General features: G+C 42.4%; 1 protein-coding gene across 4 annotated transcripts in view; it reads left to right on the plus strand.

The window, feature by feature from the left end:
- The first annotated feature begins 8,751 nt into the window (after nt 1-8,751).
- The window catches only part of anks1ab (ankyrin repeat and sterile alpha motif domain containing 1Ab), a 37,760-nt gene continuing 34,482 nt past the window's right edge, over nt 8,752-12,029 (plus strand). For 3 of the 4 annotated variants that reach the window (XM_024380130.1, XM_024380106.2, XM_024380121.2), the window contains exon 1: nt 9,712-10,327. In XM_024380130.1, the coding sequence (XP_024235898.1) occupies nt 10,037-10,327 (291 nt within the window). In that variant the 5' untranslated portion in view covers nt 9,712-10,036. Of the gene's footprint in view, nt 9,139-9,711; nt 10,328-12,029 lie in introns of those variants that run through there. The other variant, XM_024380113.2, reaches the window with a different exon arrangement.

The raw sequence follows: 12,029 nt of genomic DNA on the forward strand, positions 1-12,029 counted from the left end.
TCAGAAAGTATTGAACTGTCAAGAGGAGTTAAACAAGGTTGTCCACCTTCTCCATATATATATTTGTTATGGCCATTGAAAAATAGCTATTAAAATCTGATCTAACAATAATATCAAGGGGTTAGAAATCCAGTGCTTAAAAACAAAAGTGTCAATGTATGCCAATGTATGCCAATGTATGCCAATGTATGTCAATGATTCTAGTTTTCTCTTACATCCACAATCTGGACCCCTGCACAATCTCATTGAAGATCACCTCTAGGCTCTCTGTGTCACGCCCTGGTCAAAGTATTTTGTGTTTATCTTTATGTATTTGGTCAGGCCAGGGTGTGGCATGGGGTTTTTGTAATTGTGGTGTGTTTGTCTTGGGGTTTTGGTGGTGGTATTGGGATTGTAGCTTAGTGGGTTGTCTAGCAAGGTCTATGGCTGTCTGGAGTGGTTCTCAATCAGAGGCAGGTGCTTATCGTTGTCTCTGATTGGGAACCATATTTAGGCAGCCATATTCTTTGAGTTTGTCGTGGGTGATTGTCCTTAGTGTCCTATGTGTACTCTCTGTTAGTTTGCACCAGATAGGCTGTTTCGGTTTTGTTTATTGTTTTGTGTAGTGTTCGTGTTTTCTTTGTTGTATTAAACATGGATCGCAATCGACACGCTGCAGTTTGGTCCGACTCTCCTTCATCACCACTAGAAAACCGTTACACTCTGGACTATGATACGTGTATTGTATTACATATTGTATCGTTCAATTACACAACATTTGCAGTACCCTGTAGTTTACCAATAAAATGGTTTGACGATGAAGTATGCATACCTGGTATTCATATCCCTACAGAAATAAATGAACTCACAACAACAAATTTGAATACAAAGTTAGCAAAAATAGACAAGATCTTGCCATGGAGAGGTACAAATCTGTCTATTTATGATAAAATTACACCGATGAATTATTTCGTCATATCACCATTTACATATTTATTAAAGTTGCTACCTACTTCAGAAAACGTGTTTTTATAATTATATGAGCAAAAAATGTTTCACTTTATTTGGAATGGTAAGCCAGACAAAATTAAACTTGCTAATTTATATAACTAATACAAGTTTGAGGGGCAAAAGCATAAAACCTCTCACTAAAAGCTTCAGTCATACAAAAGCTGTACGTAAACCCAAACTGATTATCCAGTTGATTAGTAAGAATAGCTCACCCTCTGAAGCTTTTAGTGAGAAGTTTAATGCTTTTGCACCTCAAACTTTTCCTTTATCAATATTACAACCTCTCATTTTTGTTAATTGAAATTGAAACCTTGTACAAAGTATTGCCTTTTCTAAAACAAGCAATGCAAAGCTGGTTAGAATTACATTTTCACCCTCCTGAAAAAAACAGATCAAATATTACAACAAATACAGTGCATTCGGAAAGTATTCAGACCCCTGGACTTTTTCCTAATTTTGTTACGTTACAGCCTTATTCTAAAATGGATTAAATCATTTTGTCCTCATCAATCTACACACATTACCCCATAATGACAAAGCAAAACCCTTTTTTTTGTGCAAATGTATATATATAAAAAGAAGGAAATATCACATTTACATAAGTATTCAGAACATTTACTCAGTACTTTGTTGAAGCACCTTTTGCAGTGATTACAGCCTCAAGTCTTCTTGGGTATGACGCTACAAGCTTGACATACCTGTATTTGGGGAGTTTCTCCCATTTTTCTCTGCAGATCATCTCAAGCTCTGTCAGCTTGCATTGGGAGCGTTGCTGCACAGCTATTTTCAGGTCACTCCAGAGATGTTTGATCGGGGTTCAAGTCCGGGCTCTGGCTGGCCCACTCAAGGACCTTGAGAGACTTGTCATGTATCCTCTAATGCGTTGTCTTGGATGTGTGCTTAGGGTCGTTTTCCTTTTGGAAGGTGATCCTTCGCCCCAGTCTGAATTCCTCAGCACTCTGGAGCGGGTTTTCATCAAGTATCACTCTTCACTTTGCTTAGTTCATCTTTCCCCCGATCCTGACTAGTCTCCTAGTCCCTGCTGCTGAAAAACATCCCCACAGCATGATGCTGCCACCACCATGCTTCACCGTAGGGATGGTGCCAGGTTTCCTCTAGACATGACACTTGGCATTCAGAACAAAACGTTCAATCTTGGTTTCATCAGAACAGGGCATCTTGTTTCTCATGGTCTGAGAGTCCTTCAGGTGTCTTTTGGCAAACTCCAAGCAGGCTGTCATGTTCCTTTTATTGAGGAGTGGCTTCTGTCTGGACACTCTACCATAAAGGCCTGATTGGTGGAATACTGCAGAAGTGGTTGTCCTTCTGTAAGGTTCTCCCATCTCCACAGAGGATCTCTGGAGTTCTGTTAGAGTGACCATCTTGTTCTTGGTCACCTCCCCAACCAAGGCCCTTCTCCCCCAATTGCTCAGTTTGGCCGGGCAGCCAACTCTAGGAAGAGTCTTGGTGGTTTCAAACCTCTTCCATTTAGGAATAATGGAGGCCACTGTGTTCTTTGGGACCTTCAATGCTATAGAAATGTTTTGGTACCCTTCCCCAGATCTGTGCCTCAACACAATTCTGTCTCTGAGCTCTACGAACAATTACTTTCACCTCATGGCTTGGTTTTTACTCTCTGACATGCACTGTCAATGGTGGGACCTTATATAGACAGGTGTGTGCCTTCACAAATCATGTCCAATCAATTGAATTTACCACAGGTGGAGTCCAATCAAGTTGTAGAAACATCTCAAAGATAATCAATGGAAACAGGATGCACCTGAGCTCAATTAAGAGTCTCATAGCAATTGGTCTGAATACTTACACTACCATTCAGAAGTTTGGGGTCACTTAGAAATGTCCTTGTTTTTGAAAGAAAAGCACATTTTTTTGTCCATTAAAATTACATCGAATTGATCAAAAATACAGTGTAGACATTGTTAATGTTGTAAATTACTATTGAGGCTGGAAATGGCAGATTTTTGATGGAATATCTACATAGGCGAACAGAGGCCCATTATTAGCAACCATCATTCCTGTGTTCCAATGACACGTTATGTTATCTAATCCAAGTTTATCATTTTAAAAGGCTAATTGATCATTAGAAAACCTGTTTGCAGTTATGTTAGCACAACTGAAAACTGTTGTCCTGATTAAATAAGCAATAAAACTGGCCTTCTTTAGACTAGTTGCGTATCTGGAGCGTCAGCATTTGTTGGTTTGATTACAGGCTCAAAATGGCCAGAAACAAAGTACTTTCTTCTGAAACTCGTCAGTCTATTCTTGTTCTGAGATATGAAGGCTATTCCATGCGAGAAATTGCCAAAAATCTGAAGATCTCATACACCGCTGTGTACTACTCCTTTCAAAGAACAGTGCAAACTGGCTCTAACCAGAATAGAAAGCGGAGTGGGAGGTCCTGGTGCACAACTGAGGAAGAGGACAAGTACATTAGAGTATCTAGTTTGAGAAACAGATGCCTCACAGGTCCTCAACTGGCAGCTTCATTAAATAGTACCCGCAAAACACCAGTCTCAACATCAACAGTGAAGAGGTGACTACGGGATGCTGGCCTTCTAGGCAGAGTTGCAAAGAAAAGGCCACATCTCAGACTGGCCAATAAAAATAAAAGATGGTATTAAGATGGTCTGAATCGCTGTGTCTCCAGCTCGCCTAGCTGTCAATATGCTATGTTGGTTACTGATGTTTGTCTTATTTCACTGTAGAGCCTCCTCCCTGCTCAATATGCCTTAGCTAGCCCTTAGCTTAGCCTTTTGTTCCACCCCACACACATGCAGTGACCTCACCTGGCTTAAATGGTGCCTCTAGAGACAAAACCTCTCTCATCGTCACTCAATGCCTAGGTTTACCTCCACTGTACTGACATCCTACCATACCATTGTCTGTTCATTATGCCTTGAATCTATTCTTCCCCACCCAGAAATCTGCTCCTTTTACTCTCTGTTCCAAACGCACTAGACAACCAGTTCTTATAGCCTTTAGCCGTACCCTTATCCTACTCCTCCTCTGTTCCTCTGAAAATGTAGAGGTTAACCCAGGCCCTGCAGCCCCCAGCATCACTCCCATTCCCCAGTCCCTATCATTTGTTGACTTCTGTAACCGTAAAAGGCTTGGTTTCATGCATGTCAACATTAGAAGCCGCCTCTCTAAGTTTGTTTTATTCACTGCTTAAGCACACTCCGCCAACCTGGATGTCCTAGCCGTGTCTGAATCCTGGCTTAGGAAGGCCACCAAAAATCATGAAATTTCCATCCCCAACTACAACATTTTCCGACAAGACAGAACTGCCAAAGGGGGCGGAGTTGCAATCTACTGCAGAGATAGCCTGCAGAGTTCTGTCACACTATCCAGGTCTGTGCCCAAACCATTCGAGTTTATTCCTTTAAAAATCCACCTTTCCAGAAACAAGTCTCTCACCGTTGCCGCTTCTTATAGACCCCCTTCAGCCCCCAGCTGTGCCCTGGACACCATATGTGAATTGATCGCCCCCCATCTATCTTCAGAGTTAGTACTGTTAGGTGATCTAAACATGGGACATGCTTAAACTTCTTGACGCTACCCATCCCGTTAGCGGGATCATTTTCGTCAGCAACCGCTGAATAGCATAGCGCCACAGTCAAATAATATTACTAAAGAATATTCATATTCATGAAAGTGCAATATTGCAAAACACAGCTTAGCCTTTTGTTAATCCACCTGTCGTCTTAGATTTTGAAATTATGCTTTACAGAGAAAGCAATCCAAGCGTTTGTGTAAATTTGTCGATAGCATAACAAAACATTATGTACACTAAGCATTAAGCATTAAGCTAGGTCACGAAAATCAGAAAAGCAATCAAATTAATTGTTTACCTTTGATGATCTTCGGATGTTTTCACTCACGAGACTCCCAGTTACACAACAAATGTTCCTTTTGTTCCATAAAGATTATTTTTATACCCAAAATACCTCAGTTTGTTTGTCGCGTTATGTTCAGAAATCCACAGGAAAGAGCGGTCACCACAACGCAGACGAAAATTCCAAATAATATCCATAATGTCCACAGAAACATGTCAAACGTTTTTTTATAATCAATCCTCAGGTTGTTTTTAAAATATATATTAGATAATATATCAACCGGGTGTGTAGGTTTTTCAATAACACCGGGAGAAACAATGGCCGCTTTACTCTGTAGCACAAAACTCATTCTGAGAGCCCCCACCTATCCACTTACACAATGTGATCTTTCAAGCTAATTTTTCAAAATAAAAGCCTGAAACTATGTCTAAAGACTGTTGACACCTTAGGGAAGCCATTAAAAAAGGAATCTGGTTGATATCCCTTTAAATGGAGGATAGGCATGCATAGGAACAGAGAGGTTTCAAAATAAGAGGCACTTCCTGATTGGATTTTCCTCAGGTTTTCGCCTGCAATATCAGTTCTGTTACACTCACAGACAATATTTTTACAGTTTTGGAAACTTTAGAGTGTTTTCTATCCTAATCTGACAATCATATGCATATTCTGGTTTCTGGGACTGAGAAATAGGCAGTTTCAAATGGGTATGTTTTAAAAAAAAGATCAGAGCATGAGCATTTGACAGAACAACAAAGAGAATACTTTTTACTGTTTGCATGATTACTTTTTTTGGTGTTGTTCTTCAAAATCTGTGCCAAGCGCAATGACAATGTGAATATGTTTAAAGTCTTACTGGTCATTGTCATCACTGGCTCCTAATTGGAAATCCACAAACATGGAACTGTGCCGAGTGTTGTTTTCACCAAATCAAGCATTAACTTGCACAGGAAACCCTCTTCTTTGCTGGCTCTTACACACACACACACACACACACACACACACACACACACACACACACACACACACACACACACACACACACACACACACACACACACACACACACACACACTCACATACACACACACACACACACACATACATACATACATACACAGTCACATACATACATACACAGTCACAGTCATGTATTCACATAGCATATTTTCTCTTCTCATTCCCTTTTTGCAAACAAATTATGGTATGGTGCCATGGTGTGCTTTGTTACTTTAGGAGCTGCTTGCTAACTTTACATCGGCATTTGGCCAGAAGCAATAACTGGTGTATATGATCCCAAGTTGTATAAAAATCTAAGTAGCTAGTGTGACTAAATACTGTAATTGCATTGACTCTTTTTGTCTACTGGGATAATACAGTATTTAGTGTAGTTTCCAGACATGCCAGTGTGATGGGCCATCTTGCTTTACTGTACCATTTGAATTAAAGACATTGTTTCCAATACCTGTACAGGTAAGCCACTTAAAAAGTATCTCTATCAAGTTCTTAAGACTGGAAGGGGAAATAAACCAATAGTCAAGATGTGTATCTACCTTTGCATTGGATGTCATTTCCTCTAGTACAGTATGTCTCTTCCACAGTTCATCTTGTTTGTTTTTGAACATATTCACGTTTTCCAGAGATGACCAAGCCCCTGTTGATTGAGGAAAAACATTGGTGGCATGGTGTACACTACAGTCTCGGTCTGTTAGGTTGTCGTCTCTCGTCTCTCCTCTGGGATGAAAGTACACTAATAGATATTCAGTGCTGGGTTTTCACTCAGCCATGCGTGCTCTCCTTCATATTCCTCTGCTGGGAGGTCAGCTCCACTGTGACAGTTATAAGCCTCTTACAGGACTGCCTTTCCATCTTGAATGAGCTCTCTGAGCTGGTTGATGTCTTTTGTTTTGTATCTGTGCTGACCGCAGACTACCATGATCTTTTATGTTTTGTGGATGTCTGAGTTGATGTAGATTAGGGTAAGTTGATATTTTTTACAGATGGACGATAGGCTTACTCTTTTCCTTACACTGTTAAGCCTCTTAGATGTAAAGTCCCTGCATGGTTCTGGTACCGGTTCCGACCAACATTTTCACTTATAAATCGATCTGTGGACACCGTATGCATTTTACAGTTATAAGGAAGGTGAAATCTTATAGTTAGTCATTTTATCATTTGATTATACTATATTTAGAATGCATATACGTTATTTAAAGCCTCATTCATACAGTTTTGTTGAATAGGAAATACATCATATAAAATATTTAATATTTTCATATTTGTATCATATTTGTACTGTGTACTTGAGCTCAAAAGTGACTACACCTCAGCAATTTATAACTATTTTTACCATAAAGTTGAGATTTTAACCTTTCTTGGAGTATACAGAATTACTAGTTATTGTTCATGGCCCTCTCATGATAAATACATACTTTTGGGGATTACATAGACTACATTTTCGATTACATTTACTTACATTTAACTGGTATAAATAATTTAACATGATTGAAAATGTGTGTTTCAGTTCAAACAGTAACTGTAAGCCTACATAACTCTCACAGATTGTAATTTAATTACTGTTTCACAGTCCAACATGTCTTTTCAATTGCACCACATTCCGGGCTATAAACGAGAGTGCTGAGATACAGTACATGTGACAGGTTGACTTTGTAAGAGCTTCTAAGTTCTAAGAGGCTGAGAGTCAGTGTCATGGCCCAGGCAAATTCTCCAAATCCCTAGTAAGACTTAGCTAATGGAGTTCTCTCATGATTCTAAAGGATGGACTTCTCATCCTTAGTATACAGGCATAATAACCCTCTAATATACTGCAATGAAATGGGGTTAAAACAATCATCAGACACAGAGAAAGTGTGGTTTCATTTTATACAAGGTGTCTCTGAGAGGTAGGCCTTAGGCAGTGTTTTTCCTATTTTCTCCGTTTTCACTGGTATGAGTTCGCTTGGTTCTAAGATTTGTATTCGAGCCAAACAGCTTGCTTCACAGAAGGCAATAACATCTATGGCTGATTATCTTTATAACACAAACTTCATAGAATGAATGCAGGTCATCTGGGGCTTGTCGAGATGATGTAAAGCACCAGGTTTGCAAAGATAAGTAATGATTTCAAGCAGGAGAGAAGTAATGGAACAACAGAGTGTTTCTGGAATCCTGCAGTGTTATGAAAATGTCAATTGAGGGCCTTGGGATACATGGGTGCAAAGTACCTCAGAGACCAAATGCCTAAGAACCCTAAAATCTAAAATGTAGTTGTGAGTCAGAGAGCATACAACACACTGAAACACAGAGAGGTGCTTGTGTTGCGTGTGTTTACTACACTGTGCTGCTGTGTTTGCTGGCTGTGCTTCGCTTGGTTGGTTGGAGGACCGTGTTCATGAGTCATTCTCTCTGCCCTGGAGCTCTGCAGCCAGATGAAGGAGCATACATATTTCCTTCTTCTTTTAGTTTCTCTAATATACCATTAAGGCATCATTACATCTCTGTAAACATTTTTTCAACGCCCAGAACCTTTCAAAATGAACTAAATATTTATGAATAATTTGGTTATTTCACCTCAGTTTTTTGTCATCATTTCTGAGCAGTGTGCTCTCTCTCTCTCTCTCTCTCTCTCTCTGTCTCGCTCTCTCTCTCTCTCGCCCTGGCTATGATGTTATCCCTTGTGTCTTGTACATACCAGTACTACCCAAAGGGAAGAGGTGGGCGGGCCAGGGACTTGGCTGACTGAGGGCACTACAGGGAAGGGGTACACAGTGCATGACAGCGGGTGCTTCGGAAGGTTAAGGATGCCTTACAAGAGAGCCTTTTGTCAGAATCAACCCCTGATGAATAGACTGCTCAGTATATGAGAGTGTGTGGGATCCGTTCTGCATTCTCGTCAAGCCATCAAGTCTCTTCACCCATTTTAACCATTGAAATGCCTGGCAGTCAACTTCAAATGCCTAATGGAGCAAATATCTTGACCAGAAAATATACTTGAATTCATTCAGGGGCTTATCCAAGACCCAGTGGTACAGCACACAGAGCGTGGTGGAGGAATCCTTGCAGGCAGCCCTCCCTCTGAATAGGCAGGCACCCACTGCGTCAGTAACCTGATTACCCTAGCTGTCAGTCATAATAAGGCCAGGCCTCAGATCCCCACCACGGGACGGGACAAACTTGGTCCTCCGATAGGGAGTCAGAGGACAGACTTGGTCCTCTGATAGGGAGTCAGAGGACAGATGAGGAAGAGGACGGCAGCTCTTCTCCGAACACAGACAGACAAAGACAAAGTGTGCAGGTATGGTAAAACTGATCAATGGGGATTTCACATGACGTTGTTAAGGCTATTACAGTTCCTGAAAGCAGCTGTTGCAACTAACTGTTGCTGTGTTAGATTCATTTTTGAAAAGCAAGCACAGGACATTATTTTTACAACTGTATAAAGCAGCTAGACTCCTTTGAAATATTCAGAATCTGATTATATTGTTGTGCCTTACTGGAATAATTTTCTGCGTGTGTTATGTTTGCGTGTGTATGTTTGTGTGTGTTGTGTATCACATTAATTTCTTAATTTTCCTTTTGACTACACTGGTGTCCGTTTCATTCCTTCATCTAGTTGGGAATAGTCTTTCTATCGAGGCAGTCTTGTTTGAAATTCAACCATTTGAAATATAGAATGTTGCTCAAGAATAAAAGCGAAGGCTGAAAGAGAAAGAGGAGGAAGAGAGCGAGAGCGAGAAAAAGCAAAAGAGAGACGTGAAGAGAGGGGAAGGAAAGCATAAAAAACTCGGAGGCAGCAGTCACTAAGGGGAGGGCAGCCGGATACAACTAGTGGGTGGACCCTGATGATTGTATCTGAGCTATGGACACACGCAGCAATCCTCTCTCTTACACGCTCCGTTTCACCAAACGGAATAGATTTAATATGTTTTAAACATAAATTATTTAGTAGGCGGATTCTTATCAGTGTCACGACACAGATATTTCCTGCCTCACTGTTTCTTACATCACCCCTTCTGTCTGGCTTTTCCTCAGAATTCAACAGGAAGCTCTGTACAGACTGAGACTGCTGGATCCTCCAGTGTTTTACAGCCCTCTCTGCACTGACCATTGGTATAAGAAGAGAGACTGCTGCCTGAGGCCTGGGTACAGGGAGGCTAGGATCCTAGCACTGCCACACAAGCAGCTCCACAGTAATGTCAGCCTCCCTCCTGGACGCTGATCCCATCTATGCCACGGTGGTCCACACTGCCAAGGCTGAGGCCAGGGAGTCAACAGGGGCTGTGGCTGTCCCTCCAGTCAGGCTGAAGCCTCCGGGGGACCTGAAGTTGACCCGGAGCCTCTCCAAGTCGGACTCAGACCTGTTGGTGTCTCCCCTGGGTGAGGAGGATGGGGGTCTGAACAGCTGCTGTGAGTCTGTGGCTAACTGCAGTTCTGGGAACAAACAGATGGAGAGATCGCCCTCCTTCGCCTCCGAGTGGGATGAGGTAATTCTCTGGGTTCTCTGGGTGGGGTGATAGGCAGGGATTGGCACTGGGAGAGTTAATGCATAGTCAGGCTTCAAATATAGCTTTTAATTCCTTTAGGGGCAGAGGGGAGAGGAGGGGGAGTTGTAATGAGTGATAAAGAGTGATATAGAGAGGAAGGAAGAACAGTGATAGACAGGAGGTAAGGGGCAGTAGTGGCGCTGACTTTTACCCATACAGTCGCTGCAGAATGCCTGCGACTGTGCTGAATGCATGAGTGGCCTGATCTCTCCCACCGATACCCCATAGCAGCCCTGGCACACAAGTCTAATTGGGCTTGGGCTGTCACTCCTAATACAGTCAGACTGCTTACTATGGGTCAACCCGCGCATGGCTTGACATCTCTTCTGTTCCCCCGTTTCCCCTGCTTTCCAGTAGGCTAATGCATGCCACAACCCCAGCCTCAACACTTACTTCAATCCTGGTCTGACGCTGTACTGTTTTGAACTCTAGTCTAGATAGAAATTATTGTATTTTCTGGTTCATCCCATCCTGCTCTCTGACAGGACTATGTGGTTCCCTGGCCCCCTCTCTGCTCTCCCATCTGCTCTCTGACAGGACTGTGTGGGCCTGGCCTCCTCTCTCTGCTCTTTGACCTGCCTGGTGCTTTGACAGGACTGCCTGGTGACCTGTCTGGCCCCCTCTCTGCTCTCCACCTTTGACAGGATTGTCTGGTGCCCTGGCCCCCTCTCTACTCTCCCCTCTTTGACAGAATTGTCTGGTGCCCTGGCCCCCTCTCTGCTCTCCCCTCTTTGACAGGACTGTCTGCTGCCCTGTCCCACTCTCTGCTCTCCCCTCTTTGACAGGACTGTCTGGTGCCCTGGCCCCCTCTCTGCTCTTCCCTCTTCTCTCTGCTCTCTGACAGGACTGTTTACTCAGGCCACGCTGGGAGGGGTGTCCTGTTCTGTTCTTAAGGGCATCCTGTTTTGCAGCTGCCCCGGTGTGTCTGTTTCTTTTCTAGTGTCATTTGGGGCAGGGGGGGGGGGAGAGGATGCAAGGGCAAAGACTTACTCAGGCTTACTCATAAGGAGATCAACAATGTTCCGTCCCTCTCGGACAGTCCAGAGCTAGTGTCTACATTACACACACTTAGGAGGAGAGCAAGCCAGGTGTGACACACACACACACTGCATACTGCAATATGTTGAAGTAACTGCAGAGGAGGCCATATTCCTGTTGAGATTGGTTTGCTCTCATCCCTTAGACACACTCAGATTTAGACTACAGCATGTCCAGCAGTTAGAGCTTGAAATTCTCAGCTGGGCATTTATTTCTGTCCACAATTGTCTGAAGTAATTTATAGTTGTAATTCCTTGTTATTATCTCACCCTGATTATGCTTGTCCCATTTATTTGATTTGATATAAGCGTTATAGTGAGGACATTTTGGCATACAGTATGTTAATGACATGTATGATGACAACTGATCAACCGCTTTACAGCTTTACATCTGTTAAATTCTCTAAAGACACATCTGTCTAAACCAGACATGTTACAGATGCATACATCGATACCTCTAGCCATTAGAGACGCTTAGAATATCTCCTTTCTTTAGTGAGCACACTTCAAATGACCCTTTTGTATCGGAGAGATGATTGTGGTTGTAGTGGGTGGTGTGTGTGTATGTGTGTGTCTGAGTCTGTTGTGGCATGCTCTCGTCCATT

Source organism: Oncorhynchus tshawytscha, linkage group LG02 (genome assembly GCF_018296145.1).
Source record: "Oncorhynchus tshawytscha isolate Ot180627B linkage group LG02, Otsh_v2.0, whole genome shotgun sequence".
Taxonomy (NCBI): domain Eukaryota; kingdom Metazoa; phylum Chordata; class Actinopteri; order Salmoniformes; family Salmonidae; genus Oncorhynchus; species Oncorhynchus tshawytscha.